Below are 24,733 nucleotides of genomic sequence, written 5' to 3' on the forward strand. Positions count from 1 at the left end.
TTTTCTCTGAGACGATTGGGACTAGAATGACTAGACGTTGAGGTCATAACATTTGCATAACAAGATATGTCTAAATAAATGTTTGAGTCAATGAGGTTCGAGGCTTTAAAAATTCCTTCTCAATACTAAATGTAGATACCAACAACAATTTTAATTTGAAAATCCTATACCAAACCTCATGAAAAAAAAAACTGAGGCTAATAAACTAATAACTAAACCTGCTCTATTTATTCCGGTCACGTGACTCTGGCCAACCAACCCGGACAGGCCAATTCACTTCTGATCTGAACGGTCTGTAGCTGTCTGACTTTGACTTGACTTAGTCCTCTTTGCTCTGTATGAAACATAGGACCCCAACCATTTCCTTCCAATTCTTCCGATCCCCGGCTATTAATTTTGCAATTTTCCCCTAGACATCCCTATTGGCTTCAGTTCTTGGAGAAGAACCGAACTATTATTAAACCTGTTTTTAAAGCCTCAAGATCAGAAACAGATGGGTCCCTTTACTCTTCGCTAAAAATATTATTTCATTTATTTAAAAAAACTGCGTCTGGGTTTTTAAGACTTTAATTTATTGAATTGAAGATTGATTAAAAATCTCACTTTAGATTATGACCACCACAAAATATAGTTTTCAACTACAAAATGTACCGTGCACTATTTACTTGTATTATAACAAGTATATGCTACTAACACGCAGGAATTCTTTAGCATCTTAATTTACTTTTCTTTCAAATTGCAACCAATCTTATTATACATTTTCTAAAGTCGTTGGGAGTTCCTGGTTGTTTTATTAATAAGTTTGTATAAGAGGATTATAAAAAAATGTAAAGTTTCCCCTTCCAAACCTCATGGTTTCTGGGGCAAGTGAAGTAGAGTTCGCCTGTTTCTGTGACCTAGGCATATGAAGGGATAGTGTGGTCAGCACAAAGCGTAGACGCATGTACTTATCCTAACATTCTTTAGTCAGGTACACATCAGAGCCGGGTGAATGGGGGACGGTGTATTGCCTTGAACCCGGATTCGAACTCGCGGCTTACGGTTAGCAATCTATCTCTCTACTGCCAAACCACTCCGTCCCTTTATTTATTATATCAGACGAACTTCAAAGTGGTCTTTAACTTAGCAATCACACGGTCCACGTTTTCTCTGAGTGGCTTGGCTTTAGTGGTTCTTCCAGACTTTTTTCTCCGGGGGGAGAGGGCATTTGAAATTTTCCGGGGTGGCGGACACGGTTAAAGCTATATATTTTCTATATAAATTCCATTTATAGTTGGGGGGGGGGGGGCGATGAACTTTTTTTTTGGAGGGGGGGGGGCGGAGCGAAAAGATGTCTGGAAAAAAACTCTGCTTGGCTTGGGGATTAAAGTCTAGAACGCGTCTGGTGGTAAAACGTGCTCTTCTAAGACGTTCGGTATTTTTCAGCGTCAAGTCACACGAACCCGTTTTGGCCTGTTCCTTGTCTGAAGATTCACGCTATTTGTTACGTAGAGTCAGCCATGTCAATAATGTAATCATTTGGGAGTCAGAAGATTTGTACAGTCTCTTTCAGGCATCTGATCAAGGGAGGGCACTGCCACGAGTAATGCACATCCAGCCTCTCTACTTGAGGAAACAAATAAAATAGAACCTATATTATTTTTTTCTAGGTAATATACATATATATATATATATATATATATATATATATATATATATATATATATATATATATATATATATATATATATATATATATATATATATATATATATACATATATATATACATATATATATATACATATATATATACATATATACATATATACATATATACATATATACATATATATATATATATATATGTACATATATACATATATACATATATATATATATATATATATATATATATATATATATATATATATATATATATATATATATATATATATATATATATATACATATATATATATACATACATACATACATACATACATACATACATACATACATACATACATATATACATATATACATATATATATATATATATATATATATATATATATATATATATATATATATATATATATATATATATATATACATATATACATATATATATACATATATATATACATATATACATATATACATACATACATATATACATATATATATATATATATATATATATATATATATATATATATATATATAACGTTTGTGCGTACTTGCGTGCGTGCGTGCGTGATTGTGTATGTGTCTGTGTTTCAGTGTGCGAGCAAAAGGTTCAAACCCACACCCCACCCCATCGTCGTGTGACAAAGTCCTACTGTTTGTAGAAATAATATTTAAACACTTTTTTAATATCTGTTTTAATTAATTTGGTTGTTTATAATAAATATTCTTAATTAGATTGTATGTAAATCTATGATTTTATTTGCTAAAGAATGGAGAACACAAAGTAAAGCGAATTAACTTATTTAAATACATTAAGCTCTGCGAAAGATAATAAATATTCTCTTTACACACTCATGAAAATCCTTGTCCTGCGCAATAAAAAGTAGACCCTGTTATCTTGTTTGCCTAGACTGTATATTTGCATATACATTAAGCATACGCCTAATTAAATTAAAGTGACAAAGCATTTTACATTTTCTAATTAAGTAATCTTTTAAAAGCACACAGCTATCTAGTCTCGTATTAATGCTACTTCTGGTAATTTCGTTGACCTAGTTCCTTCCACAACATTGCTCTCTGATACACAACAGAAGCAACATTACACAACAAGGTAAGTATTATTTGCTCTGAGTTACATGTTTTTTTTAACTATTTGAAAAATATATATTCCATAGATCTAGATTGTATTTTAAAGAGCATTATTTTGCCATAGTAAATCAAACTATTTAGATCTAATATCGAAGAAATTCTTTCGCAATTTAGTTTTATCGAAGTTGCAAACGCAGCAAATGGATTGAATGTTTGTTCCGAGATTACGTCATGCTGAATGTTATTCATTTTTCACTTAGTACAAACAACAAAAATTTGTAATTACATGATATGATTGTCAATTCCTTGTTTTTCCTATTCTTCCTTATAGTTTTAAGAAAAGCCTTTATTAAACAGCAAAAAATAAAATAAACATTGAGTATCCAAGTCTCTGTCTACCTACATCAACCACGGCCATCTGATATATATTTAAGTCTACTAGATTTTGTTACTTTATATTTGATCAAATCTTTGTTGTAAACTTAAAATAAATTTTCCCTGTTGTGTAGGTACCAAAAGTGTTGATAATACAATAGTTTTAGATGGTTGAGTATTTTAAAACCGACAAATAAACCTTTTATAGTCGAAAATACGTAAGCCGAATTGGGAAAACAAGACGCTATAAATAGATGGGGATTTTTTTTACGCCTGAATTCCCGTTATTGATGTAACTAAGGGCGTAGTAATCTATCTGTGGCAATAGAACGTGTAGCGATCTATGTATCCTATATTAGTATATTCTATCCTTACACTGAACAAGGCAGTAAATCAAAATAAATATCTTTCTTTTCTTTTTTATGGTTTAAAATACTTGATTTTAGTTTTTATGTTGGAAAGAGTAGGCGTACTACTACCCTATATTAAAAACAAAGGAATGTAGGTCACGCTGACTCAAGAACTAATAATAGTAACAGTTGTTGGCACATTATTCATGTGTACCGAAATAAATGTTTCAAGACACTGTAACAAACTGGAAGCCCCCCCCCCACCCCGTCGCAGAGGCATAACGATGGGGGGTGGGGCAGGGGGGGGGGACATATGTCCCCGGGCGCCGACCATAGGCGGCGCCAAAATGGGTTATAAAAACAAATTAAAATGTCAGTTTAGCTGCATTTTTGCAGTTTGAGGGGGGGAGTGCAAATCGGAAGTTTGAGGGGGGGGGGGTGCAAATTGAAAATTTTCTCCCGAGGGGGCGCCAAATTGAAAGTTTGTCCCCGGGCGCCGGTTAGGGTCGCTACGCCTCTGCCCCGTCGCAACCAGTCTCACAGATCGTTTCGTTCAGGGGTAATGCTGCTCCCCCCCTCTACCCCATAACAGATAAACCAACTCACCCCCCCCCCCCCTCAACCGACGAAATACATTTTAAAAATATGTCATCATCATCATCATTCCTTTGTGGCCCCTGGGGAGCAAAGGGCTGCAACCACACATCTCCATCTTCATTGGCCGGCCCACCCGCCTTTTTCCCTGGGGATTCTAGTCTAAAGCATGCCTTGCGATGTTTTCTTTTTCTTTTCTTAACGTGTGTCCGTTCCATCCCCATTTACGGGCCTTAATATCTTTCTCTATTGGCTGTTGCATTAAAATTAGCCACAGGTCTTTGTTTGATATTTTGTCTGGCCATCTTATTTTAAGTATATGTCGTAAGCATTTGTTTACGAATGCCTGTGGCCTATCACTATTTAAAAAATATGTAATTTTATGTATTTATAGATATATTTATACAGAAAATAAATTATTGAACTAGTGACCGCCCCCCTCCCCCATTAAAAGTTTCAGTTGCCGTCACCGTCCTCCCCCCCCCCCCCCCCCCCTCACTAAAAAAAGTAAAAAGTCTGAAAGAAAACTGCACAAACACACACACAAACACACACTATCACCACCACCTACGTCCAATTCTTAAAATTTCAAATTTTAATGACACTGTTTTCCTGTTTCATCTGTAATGTGACTAAAACCTAATATAAAATACAAACAATATTTATGTTCAAGGCTAGTTTGAATTAATTGTAAACATTCCAATATGTTTATATCCTCAGCCAAGAAAGTCACGTGACAACCATATCGATACCATGCCTAATGCTAGAGCTGGGATGTTTTTCTCTGACGACCAAGCTGGCGCTCATTGTATGAATCCATTCGATAACCCATGTTCTGATGGTACCATAGATGAAATGGGACGCAACCGCGGAAATATTTCCGTAATAGGTTTTACGCAATTAGATCCCTTGTATGCTGGACATTCAACGCAAACTAGAGTAAAAGGAGATGATGTGGATGAAGATGAATTTAGAGATGAGGTGGAAGAGACAGCCAATGGTGGACTGACTAAACATCAGGCTGAATGTACAACACGTAACATGAAAGGTGAAGGTCGAAGATTGACCCCTCAAAACTTCGCGGAAGAGAATGTCCAGAATAAGCTTCCGATGACAAAATTCGATAGGATTGCCTTGTCAAGAGAAGCGAGGAAAAATCTAGGTAAGTGGTCAGGTGTTTGTTATACACTAATGCAACTGACATAAAGTAATACTAAACACAAACTTTTTAATTAAGATGCCTTAAGTATAAGTTATTTAAGTCTTCTTGTTATATTTGTGTATTGTTAGGTTTAGGAGCTAGCACTATTGAGGAGGTTTTCTTTTCATTAAAATAAATGTGAAGATAAGAATTTGAACTATAATTTCATTTTAAGGTTCAAATTCAGTGCATCATTTCCCCTTCCAGACTTAGTTTTATTTCAATAACTAACACAGCTTCGTTATTTTCTTTGTAGACTTATTTGTGTTAGAAAATAAATCTTTATAGTTTAATGAAGAGAACACAATATTTTTTTTTTTTACTTTCGATGTCTTAATGTACCTGTTTTACTGCGCTATCGTCAATGCTTTAGGTCTGTCGGTCTTTCTTATGTAAATGTTCGGTGCTAAAATCATCAAGTTAGTACCAGCTGGAGGAAATATTCTGCTGTAGATGTTACGCTCTTGTGTCGTTAAGTTGTCGAGGGTCTTAACACAGTGTTGGTTAAGTGCCACGGGTTCAGATCATTGTTTCGTCCACTTGGTGGTGTAAGTTGTAAACTACTTAATTTGGATTAGTTTAATGGTTAATTTTGTGTTTTTTTCTGTTGTTTATATCATATACTAATTTTTTATACTTTTTTTGTTTCAATATTTAAGGTTCAAACAGGAAACTAAAATTATAAGAAGAAAATACTTCAATTTCAATCAATTTTGCTTAAATCATCATCTTTTCCTGTGCCCAAGATACTTAGAGCAGATGAAGTAGTGTCATCTGTTTCAACTACCTTGGCATACTAGGGGACGGCGTGGCCTAAGCGGTAGAGCGCTAGGCTGCTAACCTAGTTCGCGTCGCGCTCTAGAACGTCCATTAGTCCACATTGATCTCATGGGTATCTGCTAGCCAAAGTAAAGGAGGCTGGGCAAAATGCTGACCACAACTACCCTTCATGTGACATGTTAACTCTACTTCATCTGCCCAATGGATCAATACTTCTAAAGAAGATGCTATCCATTTTTTTTTACTACGGTATGCTGTGGTCAGCAGTATGCCCAGCCACCTTTGTTTCTTCTCAGTGACTCAGGTACCCATCAGAGCTAGGTAAACTATAGTCACGAATCTCAACTGAGATCCGAACTTGATGCATCCGAGCCAGCAGACCCCATTATGTTTATGTATCAATCAATTATTCATTGCAACACTTGAGCAGTTTATGATTAGTGTGTAATGAACTTGTTTTTATTTTACCCCAGGGTGTTATGAAACTGAGATAAACTTTGGCCTTGAGTCGCATTTACAAGAATATTATGATAACTGCAGCAAACACCCCGACCACAAGAACTTTGTTCCAGTGAAGCAGTTTTCTAAGTGGCACCTGCCCACCGGCTACCAACATGACGAATTCTTCCAGCTCTTGAAATGCCTAAGTAACCTAACGTTACGTGTAGAGGTATCCCACGTGAGCGCTTCACGTCCGAGCGAGTTAGAAGGGGAGATATACCCGTCATACGCCGCAGAAACCGAAACGGGAAATCATTTCGTGAGGTACGGAACTGGACGGATTCTGAGAGTTACGAGGAACAATAAAAAAGATCCTCTCTGTTATTGCAGTGATTGTAAGAAATCGGGAGATCCCGAAAAAACATGGTGGAGCATCGAAGTCGCAACCGCCAGACACGTGGTCTTTGATGATATAGAGGCGGAAAATACAGTATGCAGATGGGGTTTTGATGAAGAATTTTGTAAATTTGTAGATTTTAATATTAATTCGGTTATCGTATCCCCCGATATTTCAGCGGATTGGGCTATATTACGTTTTGTTACCCATAACGGTCCCATTGTTCACGAAATTAAAGAAAACTTGAAAAATTACACGCGACTGTGTAGAGAATTAAATGAAGCGAGTTTAAAGTCTCCGAAGAAACGCAAGTTGGTAGCGATAGTTTCTCACCCACACGGCTGCTGTAAGCAAATCACGACGGGGGTGTGGACTAGCAAGGACCATCAGGGAGGGGTGGACGCTAGGCTGTTCTACACGACCAACACCTGCACGGGCAGCAGTGGGGCGCCGGTGTACGTCCTGGGGCAGGAGGGGCGTCTGGGGTGGTACAGCCACATCCACAGCGGCACCAAATTAAGGGACTCGAAAAGGTCTCGGCAGAAAAATACAAAAGAGTCCATCAATTTTAGCAGGATGGTGGGTCCTTTAAATTAATAAGGCTTTGGTATGATGGGTCATATCTAATTAATTAGTCTTCTAATGCCGCTGTGGTTATTTCGTTAATTTAGTACACGCCTAATTGCGCGCGGGGTTGGTATGTTTAAAATACTACCAACCCCAACAGTGTCACCTGCAAGGAATATTTCGTTTCGGTTTTATTTTTCTACATTTATTGCATAAATAAATACTGTTTGAATGATCCTTTTTTGTTCTAATATACAAACTGCATACATAATAATATAATACAATTAGAATGCATAAATTATGTAGTGTTTAAAAAAAAAATTAAAATGCTTAGAATGTTACAACCTTAGATACCCTTGGGCGCATTCGAAATTGTTTTGTTGTATTGCTGAGAAAGTCACTTTTGTTATTAACGTTTGATAAACAGTTGAGGAACAGTTTGTAAAAAATTGCTAGGATCAATTGACTTATATAATATTTTCCCCAGTGTGATCTTTCCGTGGTAGATAGGGGGAGGGGGGGGGGCGTTCAGGTCTATATTGATCTAGATAGAGTACGCCCATATCTTTAAGGCCCATATTGATCTAGATAGAGTGCGCCCATAAGTTTACCATTAAGCTTAAATCTGCTTGTGTACAATAAATAACAAAGGCACTTCTTTGTGTGCCTACTTTTTTATAGCTTTCAATATTGGGTCACTAGCTTCAATTTTGTATTAGTTTTGTATATTTTATTAGAACTTTTCTATGGTATGTGATGTTTACTTTGGTTGTTCTTTATTTCATACGAATTTTTTTGAAAATGTTCTATATTTACTTAGAAATGTTCTATGGTTGATGTGTATTTAATTAGAAATTTTCTACGGTTGAGGTATATTTAATTAGAAATTTTTTATGGTTGATGTGTATTTAATTAGAAATTTTATATGGTTGATGTATATTTAATTAGAAATTTTCTATGGTTGATATGTATTTAATCAGAATATTTTTACTTCCTTATATTACCTTATATAACTTATACATTTTATTTCCTTTTGACGATGTCTAATGTTGTTGTTTTTAACTTACACCATATTACTTAATTGTAATGCTTGTATATGGATTTATTACAAGACAAAAGATAAACATAAATAGAGAGTGGAATATAATTAAAAATTTTAATTAATAAATTTTAAAGTCATAAATAAACATTCAATGAATAACAAAGGCAATTATTTAACGTAACATGTTCAAGAGACTGAAAAACAATGTTTTGGTATTAGATTAATATTTATGTTTTTATATTTTTATTTTATACCAGTTTCAAACATTGTATTGTAAATTGGTAAAACAATTGTATAGAAATAAAGATTATCCACTCCCCTATAGTTTTAGTAACGTATTTCCATCGTTAAAGTAACACTGACATTATATTTCCTGGTATTTCATGGTATTGGGCATATCTTGACCTAGTAGGGCCTACTTGAGTATCTTACATTATATTTCTTTACACGTAACGTGCCCATCTTGACCTAGTACTTGAGCATCTTCAAGAACTTAGAGCTGTGTACTTCACCCAGCTACACTAGCAGTGGTTGTCTGCTCTGGTAAACAACACACTAACTCTTCTCCACCTACATCATACCTCTATTTAAACATTTTTTATCTATTTAATATTTTGTTCTTTAAAAAAAAAGCTTACTTTAAAAAAACTGATGTTTGCAAAGAAAACAAACGTTACTTTTAAAAAAAGAGAACCCTGTATTTGATCAATGCTTTTAAACAAATTCTGCTTCACCTTTTCTTTGGCTTTTTTTTCTTTAATGAAATTTACAGCAACTACCGAGTTTCTCATTCACATTTAAGTGCATAAAAATGATGTATAGTCAATTTCAAAGAATCGTGATTATTACTGACCGAAAAATCGATTAAAAATTGGTTTCAAAGAATTAAACATTTCTAATCCCATGACTAAGGAAGAACTGAAGATGTGACCTGGAAGAATCGATACACCTGGGTCAGTTAGAGAGACTTGCACAGGTCAGAGATGCCTGGCAAGCTCTTGTCAGCAGCCTATGTCCCAGCTAACCTAGCCTAACTCTCGACTCTTTTACCAGATAAACCTGCCTAATCCCATGTAGGTGTTTACAGATAAACCTGCCTAATCCCATGTAGGTGTTTACAGATAAACCTGCCTAATCCCATGTAGGTGTTTACAGATAAACCGGCCTAATCCCATGTAGGTGTGTACAGATAAACCTGCCTAATCCCATGTAGGTGTGTACAGATAAACCTGCCTAATCCCATGTAGGTGTTTACAGATAAACCTGCCTAATCCCATGTAGGTGTTTACAGATAAACCTCCTAAATCCCATACACATGTTGACATATTAACCTCTCTAATCCCCTACCGTGTGTTGACAGATACCCCACCCCTTATCCTATACACATGTTGACAGATTAACCTCACTAATCCTGGGCCGTGTTCAAAGATAAAACTCTAAAATCCCTTACCTGGTATTTACAGCCTATACATAGCTGCCAGTAGCTGCGTGAAATTTTAAAAAGTTGTCGCTTCCATTAAATTGTAATTTATTAATTATTTATTTTTAAATTACTCTAGGTTTATGTCAAATTAAGCAGTAAATCAAAGAATAATAATAATGTTATAATAATACTAATAATCACCACAGCTGTTGGTACTAAAAAGAACCAGATTTACTGTCCTAAAGTCAACATACTCAACAAAGTCCACTACCATGTCAACACATAGCGTCTAAAAAAGCTTTAAAAATAAAATATCTCTTCGATACCAGTGTTACATTTGAGTACATTGAGTAAAAAAATGGCAATACATTGAATAAGTGGAATAATCATTTTTAATTAGTAAAGTAATGATTTAAAATTGTATCAAATTCATCATTGAAGCTCACAAATACAAAAAAAAAGCAAAATATGTTTAATTGGAATTATAGTTTAGACATAAATTGTAAATTACGTGTGTCTAGTAATACTTGTATCATATACTGATAACATTTTTAGAAGAAGTTACACAGTTATATTGGCGCCTAAGGGATATCAAATCCCCACATAAATTGATAAACATGTATAAAAATAGTTGTTGTTTTTTGTATTATTATTTTTATAATGATATGACAAAATACCATACAGTCCGCGAATCACAGCGAATACAGAATTAGCAAGTATTACTTTGAGCAGGGAAAAGTTATATTTTGTTGTGACATGAATGAATGGCTCTGTTGAACATGAAATCGCGTCGCGAGAAATTTAAAACCCATCTATTTGAACATAGAACAAGTCATATCAAACCATCTTTCACCGGTATTATTACGCTATTGAAAACATGCCAATTCATTTCTTCATATTCCTGTTTACAAACCCAACCCCTAAATCATTTAATTCCCTCTCAATAATTTAACCTGTATTCACACACTAAGGACAGTTTCCACCTACTATTTAGTGTACCCAATCCATTGTGCTACGACAATACAATTTAACTTTACCTTCGTGTGGATCTAGTTCTTGTAGCTTTACATTTAAACACGGAGACATCATTTTATTGCATGGCTTGCTAAGGTTTCTTTTATATTTTTTTGTGGACGATAATTAAAACCTTTGGTGGGGGGAGAGGGTGGAAAGGGGAGTGACTATGGAAAAATATATTTTCTATACACATTTTAAAATTCACTGCATTTTAACTTTCAGTTTCGTCCGGCGGTACGAATACATGCTTGTAAGAAACACATACAGCCGACATTTTTGAAATGCAATAATAATGTGTCTAGCCTAAGGCTTCGTAAAAAAAACCACTCATTTGTAATGTATTAATAATGTAAGTGTATAGCCTAAGGCTTCCGAAAAAACATTCATTTAATCCTTAATCATTGTCATAGTCATCAGATGTATTAGATAGAGATTGTTGAGTCATGTGATAAGAATAAGCGCAAAAGCATTGGTTGAAACTGCTCTAACAAGGAAACCACGTGACAAGAGAAAAGGAGAAAGGCTAAAGCTAATGAGTTGAAGGAGAAAGGCCTTTCATTCTAACACACATACGCTCAAACATGCATACACACACTTTATCATATAATCACACAGACAAACTTTCACTAGTTGATTTCCCCGCGACAATGAGAGACGAATAAAGGTGATGAAAGCCTAATATAAAAAAAAATAGTTTTATACGACACTTCTACTAATTGTTGATAAGTGAAGCCCTCTAATTAAAAAAAAAAGTACATTTTATATTATAAACACCACTTTGATATTGAGAGTTGAATTATTTCAAACAATCTCAAAATTAACCCACCCACAAAGATAACATCGATGTACATTAGGTGCCCTCCTCATTATTTACACGTAAAAATACGCTGCATAGGTAACAGATGTAGATTGCACATGAATGACATGACGCGGGTGAGTCAAGTTAACAACTTGTATTTGTCTACCTCTTCTCTGAAGGTGTTCAGTTTGATTTGAAGCTGTTCTAGAGTTCTTTTCATTTCAAATATTTCGTTCTCTCCGCATCGTTCGAGCATTATCTAAAATACAACATTTGTAAAACGTGTTAGATTATTACATTTTATATATCTATAAATATCTAATGTATGTATGTGTATTTGTGTGTATGTGCTTGCTTGTATGTGTGTGCGTGTATGTGTTTGTATATGTACATGTGTGTGTGTGTTTGCGTGAGTGCGAGCGTGCGAGCGTGTACATGTGCGTGTATATGCATGTGCATATTTATGTGTTATATATATATATATATATATATATATATATATATATATATATATATATATATATATATATATATATATATATATATATATATATATATATGTGTGTGTGTGTGTGTCTGTGTGTTTGTGTGTGTGTGATGTGATGTGTCCTTGTGCTGCATGTGTGTCTCTGTGCTTGCTAATGCATGCGTGTGTGCGTGGTGAAGTACGTATACATAAGCTTACAGACACCGAGAAATACAGAGCAGATACACAGTTCTACATACAGACTGATACCCAACCAGCGAAGAAGAAGAAAAAAATCAATGCAAAAATCTACTCGCGCTTATTGATCAAACCTTAGCGGCCCTGGCCAGATCAAACACAGACAGTTAATCTATAAACATATTCGTTTTCCTGTTGGCTATTGATTTTTCCGCTCGTTTGTCTCAACATAGACGGAGGAAGCCTTGAATGTTCTATTATTGTAATGCTTTCCTTATGAATCATTCAGCTCATGTTGTTGTTTTTTTTTTTAAAAAGAAGTCAATATCGTAATACAGAAAGATAGGACAATCTTTCGAGTTTTTTTCTTAGATGAATGTTGTGGGAAAAGAAATATTGCATTGCGCATTACGTGATTGTAACTTTTATCTTTTAATTCTTGAGATAAGAATGGAATAATTCTAAAATGTAAATTAGTGTAATCTCTTCGGGGATATAGGCGGCGTTTTCAGTGGCGTATACAGGATTTTGTAATAGAAAGGCTAATATATATATATATATATATATATATATATATATATATATATATATATATATATATATATATATATATATATATATATATATATATATATATATATATATATATATATATATATATATATATATATATATATATATATATATATATATATATATATATATATATATACATATATATACATATATATATATATATATATATATATATATATATATATATATATATATATATATATATATATATATATAATAACTTCATGAACTAAAATTGTGATTTAAAACCGTTTAACAATTTTCGCAAATTTGTCATTAACTATTTATTAAAACCTGTAAATGTTTTTGGTTCATATTGGGTATACGACCCTCCCACCCCCACTCCCTCCAACCCACACACACCCTACGTGACTTCGCCACTGGGAGTTTGTTCTCTATTGTTTATCTGTGTCGTGAGGAATAGAACCGTAATCTTTGTCAGTGTTTTTTAAAGCCTCAGAGGATATAATTAGCTTTTAATTAAAATATACATCAAAGGTCTAGAATGCGGTGTTGTTGTAGGGTCCGCAATTTATGGTTTCGTATAAAAAGTAAATTAGTTTCAGTAAACTGTGTACTGTATATTGTGTACTTGTGTAGTTGTTACTCACTACACAGAACATGTGTTATGTGATACTAACCCACATTGTGTACATGTGTTATGTAATACTAACCCACATTGTGTACATGTGTTATGTAATACTAACCCACATTGTGTACATGTGTTGTGTAATACTAACCCACATTGTGTACATGTGTTATGTAATACTAACCCACATTGTGTACATGTGTTGTGTAATACTAACCCACATTGTGTACATGTGTTGTGTAATACTAACCCACATTGTGTACATGTGTTGTGTAATACTAACCCACATTGTGTACATGTGTTGTGTAATACTAACCCACATTGTGTACATGTGTTGTGTAATACTAACCCACATTGTTTACATGTGCTACTCACTACAAGTGTGTTGTGTTATATTAACCCACATTGTGCTACCGACTACACAAAAAGTGTGTTGTGAAATACTATCCACACATTGTGTACGTGTGTTATGTAATACCAATATTACTTATAACCCACAATAGGTGCATGTGTTACTCACTTCACATATCCTGTGTTGTGTTATACTAAACCCCATTATGTACGTGTGTTACTCACTACACATGTGTTGTGTTATACTAACCCACATCGTGTTCATGACGCTGGTGAGCTCGTGTGCCATCTTATCTAGCTGACCTACTGTGACGTCATCTACACACCGGCACTGTGCCGCTACACACTGGGATGAATGCTTGACGTGCGTGTTCAGATGTGTCGCCTCTGTCATTGAAACTCGTACCACGTACAGATCCGCATAGAATATTTTTTAATTGGGTCCCGGAACAATAAACCTACTTGATCAATACAGAAAACAATTTAAAAACAATTTAAAACAAGCTGACGAAATAGATTAGTAATTAAAGAAACTATTCAAAAATAAATAGCTTGTTTCTGAAACACAGATTTGAGTAGCTATTGTAGTTGATATCAGAGGCGTAGCGAGGGGGGAGTGCGGACCGCACCGGGTGACACCATTTAGGGGGTGACACCAAGGTAAAAAAAAATAGCAAAATATATAGAGAAAAGTGATAAATAAAGGTTTAAGAGGTGCTAATCGAAAAAGTTTAAGGGGGGGGGGGGTGTGAATCGAAAGTTTGAGGGGGTGGGGGGGGGCAAATCGAAAGTTTGAGGGGGGGGTGGTGCAAATCGAAAATTGAAAGTTTGTCCCCGGGAGGTGTCGCTACCCTCTGGGGGGGGGGGGGGGGTGACACCATTAAGTGCCGCACCGGGTGACACCCGACCTCGCTACGCCACTGGTTGATATCACTTAGAGTTTTCCGTGTGCGCCCCCCCCTCCCCCGTTTATAAAATATAGTAGCGTTTGATATATGATTACATAGCCAAGCAGAGTAGGATTTTTAAGTGCTGCTGTATCTGATTTGGATTAGGGCTCTTGAGATCTACGAACACAAAGTTCTGCATTATAACTATAACATGATATGCATGCCCTTTTGAAATGGTTTAAATTGGACCTGCGGATTCGCCCCCTCCCCCCTTCCCCTCCCATTCTATCAAGATTGAGAACTGTGATAGGGTTTAAGAAAACACTTTGGGAGTTTCTTAAATTGTCTCCCTTTACACCCAAAGACCGTCAATGCCTTAGTGTTAGGTTTATGTTATTGTTAAATATTTGGGCTAAGGCAAACGTTCAAGTTTTATGTTGATTTAGCGATTTGCGTGATAGAAACAAGATATTATTCCACTGTAGGGGACATAACCTCCCCAATCAGAGGACATAAACCTCCCCAATCAGGGGATATAACCTCCCCGGTCAGGGGACATAAAACTCCCAGATCAGGGGACATGACCTCCCCGGTCAGGGGACATAAACCACCCCGGTCGACTACTAATTGACTATGTTCATACTCAGTGTTTCTTTTAGACATTTTTCCCGGGGAGGGGGGGGGGCGGACTAAATTCTCCTATATATTTTCTATTTAAATTCCATTTTGTTCCGGTGGGGGACTCCGAGGAGATGTCTGGAAGAAACTGTGTTCATAGTAAGGAATAAGGTTAGGGCTAATGAGCTGTATATCAGTGAGAAAGTGATAGGTATGCTTATAACATTTATTCTCGGGGGGGGGGGGGGGTATAAAACCTAAGTAATATTGTAAACACATGCGTGGCTGGATATGCACATGCATAGGCACGACAAGCCAACAAATGCATATATATTTATTAGAGGAAGTAGTTCATATTACTATGTAAATATCTGCATGTCGTTGTTGTTGAAAATCACACACTACGATTGCTAGGCTAATAACGACCAAATAGCAACACAAATAATTACTCCTACTAATAACGTATGAATGCTTTAGACAAAAATAATAAATTATGTGCTGTATATATCATAATATGTACGCTAGTAGTGTAACTATTGGCGTGGTGATAATTACATTAAACTCACAATTAAACATAACTTTTTAGTCTGCTATAATTACTGCGATCTTTCAACATTTAAAACGTTACCTCTTTAGGCTGAAGAAATCACCTATAACTGCTATCAGTCAGTCAGTCAACTCTTCATCCTGAAGTATTCACGAATGTAGTTGGACACTGAACCCCGTAACTCCTTAATCCTGAAGTAAGCACGAATTTAGCTGAAAACAGCTACCTTTTAATCCAAAAGAATTCACGAATTTAGCGGACAATGAAAACGAGATCTCTTAATTCTGCCGCAGTTATTACCATTAGTCTAAAGGCAGGAGTAGCCACAAGATCCTGTGGTAGGGATTATTTCCTTCTGACAGTGAATAAATAACCTCTTAATCGAGGCATTCACGAGCACCAGCTGATAGCCAACAGTAGCCTCTTAATCCTGTAGTAATCACGATATCCTGCAGACAGAGAATAATCACCAATTAAATCACAATATCCTGCAGACAGTGAAGCAATCCCCAATTAATCACAATATCCTGCAGACAGCGAAGCAATCCCCAATTAATATGGACTTCCTGCACAGTGAAACAATCCCCAATTAATCACAATATCCTGCAGACAGTGAAACAAATTAATCCCCGACTTCCTTCAATCATCCCATCACAACTTAATCCTGCAAGTAATTGCGGCTACCCGCCGTCCATCAGACGTAGACCGCACGCACAGACAGCCGAGTGTTGAAGGCTGGGCCGGGCTCGCGGTCCGGACACAGCATTACAAACATAAGTATCGATTGTTACGTCACTGTCATGCGCTATACGTCTGGACCTACATCTCTATCCAGCGCGTGTAGTGTTCGGGACTTCCCTGATGTATAGTGTTTGTGTCGTGTAATCTAATGTAAATAAAACATTTTTGCCACGGTGTAATTAAATGTAAATAATGCACTATTTGGTTGTGTAATCATATGTAAGCAGCAATGAAGGGTCATGTTTGTAACACAAACATTTATAATGTTTTTCATAATTTGTCTAATTAGCACTTCAATCAGAATGATAGACCTGCTTAGATTTCAAACCACATTTTAAACGGAATGTATGAACCGCTTTTATCAACATGCCTACTCCAAAGTTTCTTTTCAGGCATCTCTTCGGTTGGGGTGGGGGGAGCCTCCATCCTATCCCGAAAGGCAGTTCCATCTCCCGTCCCCCCTTCTTTCCCCCGTACAAAATAGAAAAAAAAAATATATTGTATTCCCAACCCCCCCCTACCCCCGAGAAAAATATCTAGAAGAAACTCTTATTTTTTCAGACAACCCCATACACACGCATATATACATAGGCCTTATATATATATATATATATATATATATATATATATATATATATATATATATATATATATATATATATATATATATATATATATATATATATATATATAGCTTACTGAGTTTATCATACTTTTATGACAGACTTATCATCAACCATCATTCTTCTGTCAGCCCTAGCCCTGATATGCCTATCAACTTTCCCCCACAAGGTCGGCTTGCTGAAGACAAGAGTTAAGGTTTTCTTTGTTCGGGTACAGTTTGTTGTTTTTTATTCGCAGTGTGAGCCGTGATACTGGAGGTCAAAGGTTCAGGGCTTCACGTGTTTTCCAGTGTTGAGTAACATCGAGCAATATTCCGTGTTGTGAGTTTAAGTGCGGTATTTTTTTTTTTAATGTTTAGAGATTTTTCTTGAAGCAAGGGAGATAAGTGGCGTCTCTCGTGTGGTAGCCCGCGTAAATATTTACTAGGGGATATCACTCTGTCGCAGCATAATTAACTCCCTTTTGTTTATTTTTTTTTACAAATAATTATGGCAATCATTGACAAACACTTGAAGCATGTACAAACCTAGAAATTATCTAAATCCACGTATGTTAAAACCTTCGCAAAATTAGCTTCTATTTGATTTGGTAATACTTTTCTTAATACTAATTATGCACCGACCACACCCTCTCTCCTTATATACACCATCCGTGTTCGCGTGCTTAGGGTTCGAAAACGTGTGGCTCTAAGGTCGTAGCTGGGATCTTTGAACAAATAGCTTCTACTCTTTACGTCCCAAACATGAGCCTCAAGCTAATTAAAAGAGGTGGAGAAATATACACTTCTTATATTTTCTTTACTAGTTTATATCAAATTAATGACAACGAGCTGACCCGCTGCGTATCATACGCCGCTATTTAATTGTTTTTTTAATTTCTACTTTTCATAATTTGTGAATTCGACAGTACAAATGCTGCCACTGAAAATATTTGTTTTAAAACACTATCAGTAGGTCGTTAAGGACGATACTACCCCCACCCTCATTTGCCCCAACCCCAACCCTACCCTACACCCCCCCCCCGTGAAAGCAGCCTTTTCTTAGTTACCTCCCCTAAGTTTAAAATAGTTTCACACTAAATTATCTGCCCCTAATAGCTGACACTAACCCGCTCTACGATTGTAAACATATAGCGTGAACCACAGCTCACCAGATTTCCTAGAGAGGAAGAGAGGGGACTGCAAGGCGCGCTGACAGCTCACCAGACCATGTAGGGGTGGGGTGGTAAGGAGCGCGCTTACAGCTTGTTTCCCAGAAGAGAATTTATATATATAAGAGCCGACCCGCGGCATATCTTACGCCGCTATTTAGTTGTTGTTTTTGCTACTTTTCAGTAATTCATAATTTGTGAATTCGACAGTACCAAAGCTGCCACCGAAAATATGTGCTTTAAAACACTAACCCCCCTCCTCCCCCCTCCCCCCCCCCCCCCCCCCCCCGTGAAAGCAGCCTCCTATTAGTTACCTCCTCTAATTTTAAATCGTTTCAAACTAAATTATCTGCCCCTAGTAGCCGTCACCAAACCCGTCTCTATGATTGTAAAAATGTAAACATTTGGAGTGAACTACAACTCATCAGCCCATAAAGGGGTGGGGGGGGGGGGGGTAGCGATAGAGAGGAAGAGAGGGGACGAGAGGGGACTGCAAAGGCGCGCTTGCAGCTTGTTTTCTAACGGCTCCCAGAAGAGAATTTTATATATAGATAGATAGATAATACTTATTTTAATGTGTTGCATTATACATGATTTACTAAATACTATTTATAAGTTCTACATTCACTAACCATAATATTTATATTATATCATCTTACACTAGCTACTTACATTAATCGAGCAACCTAATGGACGAACACGCCTAGCATATAAACCACATATTCACGAACTGCCAAGCATGTTTTACTGCTGTATGTGTAAGGTTATGTATTCAAATACGTGGCTCCCGTTATGTAATAAAAACCTACCATAAACGCCCTGTGCTAACAGATCATAAAAAACGTGTTTGAATACCTGCACAAATGGTGATAAAAGGTCCATGCGTTCATCAAAAGACCATAAAACTAAACACGTTCCCCGCGTTCACAACTAGATAACAATCAGAACATGTAGGAGAGCCACGGGCTTGCTTGTAGAGGCGGGTTTATTGGATGGCTGGGTAAAGTTGTTTGCTTGCATGGAGGGAGGGGGGGGGGGGGGGGGGCAGAGTTGACACATGCACAGTAATCGTTGTAAGTGTACACAGACGCACATAAACACACAGATACACGTAAAATACAAGTGATCTACATATATTGTACGCATATATATATATATATATATATATATATATATATATATATATATATATATATATATATATATATACATATATACATATATATATATATATATATATATATATATATATATATATATATATATATATATATATATATATATATATATATATACACGTACACGTACACGTAAACGTACACGTACACGTACACGTACACGTACACGTACACGCACACGCACACGCACACGCACACGCACACGCACACGCACACGCACACGCACACGCACACGCACACGTACACGTACACGTACACGCACACGTACCTGTACGCACAAGCTTTCATAAACACATTGGTATGCACAGTATACACATGTGTAACACGAAAATCGATCTCGGCTAAATCGTTGCTTCATTTTAAAATATAAAATTCTGAAAGATACCCTGCTTCCCCTTGAAAATGGCTTGGGTAACTAAAAATCTAGGGGGCGCAACCAGCAATTTGTATCCATAATTATGCGTCATTTATTTCCCGCTTACCTCCCTTGCGTGACTACTACAATCTTCTTGCGGAAAATCTTCATTTAGAAAGTGAACAGTTGCTAAACTTAAACAATCAATAATCAGAAAAAGTAGAATGCTTTTCATTTTCTCTTTAATGTAGTTGTATTAAAAAAAAGTAATTTTTAATCGGAAAAAAATAGCAAACCGCATGTCAGTAACTCAAAAAGCCGTCCAGTGATCAACAGCATGCCAACCAGTAGTGCTCCTTTCAGACTTTTTTCTCCGGGGGGGGGGGGGGGACGACTAACATACGTCCGCCCCTTGAAAGTTTCAGATTCTTCCCCTTCCCCACTCGGAGAAAAAAAGTCTGAAAGAAACACTGACAATCAGTTAACACACAACATAGCACTCACCTAGTAACCCCACTTGACTTAATTAATACTTAATTTGTATTATGTATACGTTGTCTTATATTTAGCCTAAATTTTGTCCATAAATATAATCAAACTCAAACAGTAAATTTTTTTGTGTTGATTTTAACTTACATGACCCCCCTCCCCCTCCCCCCCCCCGTGGTACTTGAAATCAGAACACCTCCATGTAAAACAACATCACACTTCATTTCAGCCTACCCGTCCACCTGCCCAAATCGTTAGTCCAATGCTTTTAAAAAAAATGTTAAATATAAGTTATTCTTGTCCGAAACAACGCCAGTTAATCTTAATATTTATCACAATTATTTTATTAACGTTCTCTAAAATGCGAAACTACGCTGGTGTAGAGTGGCGAGTTTTATACGGGAGTTTTATCGGAAACCACCGAAGCTTCTAACCAATCAATGTTATCGATTTGCGTCGCCCAGTTATAAATATACGTGGTTTTCCCAAGCAATGTAGTCGTGTGAATCATAAGCATGTGATGTTTGTTTATAAATATGTTCGGCGATTTTTTACTTAAATACATTGGTTAAAATGACGATGCAAAGAAGAAAAGATAATATTATGATTTTTTTTAAAGATAAAAATCTGTATTAGGCGTCGTCACAATCACCTGTGAAAAGGGGGTGGAGAGGGGTCAAATTGTGTTATATGTAACAAACTGTGTTTTATCTCTTATTTTTTGTTTTACAAATAATGTTTGTGAAAAGTGTAATTAAAATATTAGGACCTATACCATACCAACTCTTTTTAAACCGTGTTCAGTAGGTTTAACTGTTATTTTAGGAAACAAACATCGATGTTTTAAAAAAAAAACTGCAACTTTTGGTTGGGATGGTAGTAGTTTGAGGTGTGACTTTAATAAGGGTAAACTGAAAAATAATTGTATATATATATATATATATATATATATATATATATATATATATATATTTATTTATTTATTTATATGAGTATGTTGTGTTTGTGTATGTGTATGTGTGTATCAGTAGAAAGTCTTACTAAATTTTAAGTTAAACTTTAATTTTTTTCATTGCAAAGTGTATCCATCATAAGGCACCAAACCGCACAAACTCACTTCTGGCCTGAAATTATCGAGTTTTATAATAACCCATTTATGCTCGCTGAAAATTATGAATGTGTACCTTCTATTCTTGAAGTCTGTCGCAAGAATATGAAACAAGAAAACTTGATATGTGTAATGGTTTTCCTAGTTAGCTTTATTCGTATGCTTTTTTGCATATGTATTATTAAATTCGAATTAATTAATTGTTATACCCTATTAATTTGCCAGGATCCTTTTTAAATACAAATTTAGAGAAAAAATATTCGTTTTTATTTGCTAAGTACCAAACTATTTAAATTAGCTTTATCGTTAACAATATTCGACTATTTAAAGAAGAGCAATAAGTTATATAAATGTTTTAAACCTTTGCCTATTTTTCATAAATTTTATGTGGATTTTTTTTTTTTGGCGATCGGATAAACAGTGTCGAGTCTCATTCGAATCTTATTTTTTATATACCATATATATAGAAAAATCGCACCCTTCCGGGGCGTCACCCTTACGAAATTAAAAAAAAAAGATTTTTTGCAGAAACCTCCCATGAGTGTTCATATCAACTACACAATGTTCGGCGGCGATCATTTTAATAGTGTCAAACCGCAACCGACTTTTATTTAGTATACCATATATAGAAAAGTAAAAAAAATTGCGAATTTGATTTTTTTGTGTGTTTATTTTTCAGAAACCTCGCCAGGAGTATTCTTAACAGTTTCACAAAGTTTCATGGTGACCGGATCAAAGGTGAAGTAATCCATAAAGGACAGACACACAGACACACACAGACACACACAGACACACAAACATTGCTTCATATATATATATATATATATATATATATATATATATATATATATATATATATATATATATATATATATAAGATAGAAGATAGAAAATCATACAGTGGCGTAGCTAGGATTTTCGAGCCCCTATGCAAAAATTGGTGTTAGTGGACCCCTCAGAGTCGTAGGGACCCTTCCCGGAGACCGGGGACAAACTTTCGATATGCACCCCCCCCCCCCCCCGTCATACTTTTGATTTGCACCCCCCCCCCCCTCAAACTTTAGAAAAAGGGCCTATATTTGCCTTGGGTCCCTATGCCTTTCTTACGCTAGCTTTACGGTAGCTACGCCACTGAAATCATAGTTATTAATTATAAGTTCATTTTTAATAATGGCGATTACACATTTTTGCGCCCCCCCCCCCCCACCTTTTTTTGGATAGCGCCCTAGGCGACCGCCTAGTTCGCCTTTTAGATAGCGCCGGCACTGCTTTTGTAATGCATCTGGCAATCTAGCCCCAGATTTCTTAAAACCTGAACCGCACCTAGAGTCTAGATCTAATTTCTTTTTAAAATGAAATTGAAATAGTACCTATTAGGCAACCCCTAATCATTTTGTTGACTATTATGGAAATAAATTTAGTTCATTTGCGCAGACTGTAACAACCTTCGACATTAGTGGACTAACCAGGATTTTAAAATCTAGGCCTAGATATCGAGTCTATATATCTTTCACATTTGTGATCCTATTTGTAATACCAATGTCCGATAACAGACTCTTCCAAAAAATAGACCTGCTGGGTTTTTCATATAGTGAAATGTGGGGCTAAAAACACAACTCACAATAAATTGTGTTTGTTATATTTGACCGTGACTGAACAAGATAAAACATATATGTATGAACAACTTATTGAACCAGTAATTATAAATGCATTTATTCTGTTTTTGTAATTGAGATCAATGAAAAATGTGTTATTTACCTCCCCTATCTACACCTTCACAAATCGCCACAGAAAGCCAGCCCCCACCCCTCCCCCACTGAAACTAACGTCACACCTCAGTCTACAACCTCCCTGAAAATTTTTATTTATTTTAAATATCAACTTTATTCTAAAATATTTACTGAGATATCAGGCCTATGCCTAAATTATTCAGTTTCTAATACAATTTGCAAAAACAGCTTTCTAAAACGAGAATTAACGGCTGAAATTCAGGTCCTTGTTTTTCTTCATACTTAGTGGATTGGAAGGGATCCCCTCTGACAGAATCAACTTGTTGTGAACCATTGAGGCCATTTACTCCGATTTCAGCCTGCTTTTCATTTTAGATTTGCTTCCATAGCCTTTGTCCAACCAAGAACAAACTACAAGGCAGCAGTTGTCTCTCCTAGAAGAGTGGCTCTCCCCAGCTAACGAGCTTCATCTGCCCGAAACCTTTTCGTTTACCAACCATGAGCTTAACCGACTCGACCACGCCGACCCCTAATTTAAAAATGCAACCGTGTGAGACAGAAAGTTACAACAGCGTAATCAAAACACAAAACTTTATTGACTGAAATCAATACACAATGAGTACTGATGCCTTTATTTATACCATCTTCACCTAATAACACATTTTTTAGCCGCAGTTTCACGAGGTTATGGTGTAAAGAGTATGGCAAAGGCGAGGGTTGCCTTCTGCATCTGGAAAAACTGGAGTGAAAAACAAATCCCATTTTATGGAGGAATTAAAAACCCTGTAGTAGCACCTTTCTGGTGTCCCTCAATCAATAACATGGATTGATAAAGGTTCATAGGAGAGGTTAAAAACCAACCCCTTCCCCACCAACCCCACTGTCACTAGTAACATAGTCATTTAAACCCTGGTCTACATTCTTTGTTGAAAGTATTTCGCAATGTTGTATGACGCAGTGGCGTCGCGAGGCGGAGGCGAGGGGTGCGGACAGCACCGGATGACACAATTTAGGGGTGACACCAAGACAAAACAATTGCAAAAAAAATAGATGAAAAATTGTTTTTGCAAGTTAATTAATGATTAATTAGAGTCTTGCAAATACAAATTGACAAACCCCAACAAGGATGGGGAGGTGACACCATGACGTAAACCTGCTAACTATAGAGAAAGCTATGCAAAATCCAACTGTGTTAATAAACTACTATAGATAAACATCGTTACTGCTAAAAGCTATCACCCAAGGGTGACACCAACTGCACAATTTTCAGAGGAAACGATATTTGTCAAATGTTTTCAGTTACTGGTAATTAAAGTAAATCAAAGACCAGTTTGGAGTGTAACCATATCTAATAATTTATTATGAAAACGTTGCTTAAT

General features: G+C 36.0%; 1 protein-coding gene across 1 annotated transcript; it reads left to right on the forward strand.

Annotated features, from left to right (window-relative positions):
• Nucleotides 1–2,708: 2,708 nt before the first annotated feature.
• Nucleotides 2,709–8,232, forward strand: LOC131950129 (uncharacterized). Its single transcript, XM_059312168.1, has 3 exons — nucleotides 2,709–2,781; nucleotides 4,799–5,240; nucleotides 6,533–8,232. The coding sequence occupies exons 2-3, from the start codon at nucleotides 4,832–4,834 to the stop codon at nucleotides 7,492–7,494; spliced, it is 1,371 nt and encodes a 456-aa protein (XP_059168151.1). The 5' UTR covers nucleotides 2,709–2,781; nucleotides 4,799–4,831; the 3' UTR covers nucleotides 7,495–8,232.
• The last annotated feature ends 16,501 nt before the right edge of the window (nucleotides 8,233–24,733 follow it).

Source organism: Physella acuta, unplaced genomic scaffold (assembly GCF_028476545.2).
Source record: "Physella acuta isolate Inbredline_101_S28 unplaced genomic scaffold, ASM2847654v3 ptg000738l, whole genome shotgun sequence".
In the NCBI taxonomy this organism is placed as follows: domain Eukaryota; kingdom Metazoa; phylum Mollusca; class Gastropoda; family Physidae; genus Physella; species Physella acuta.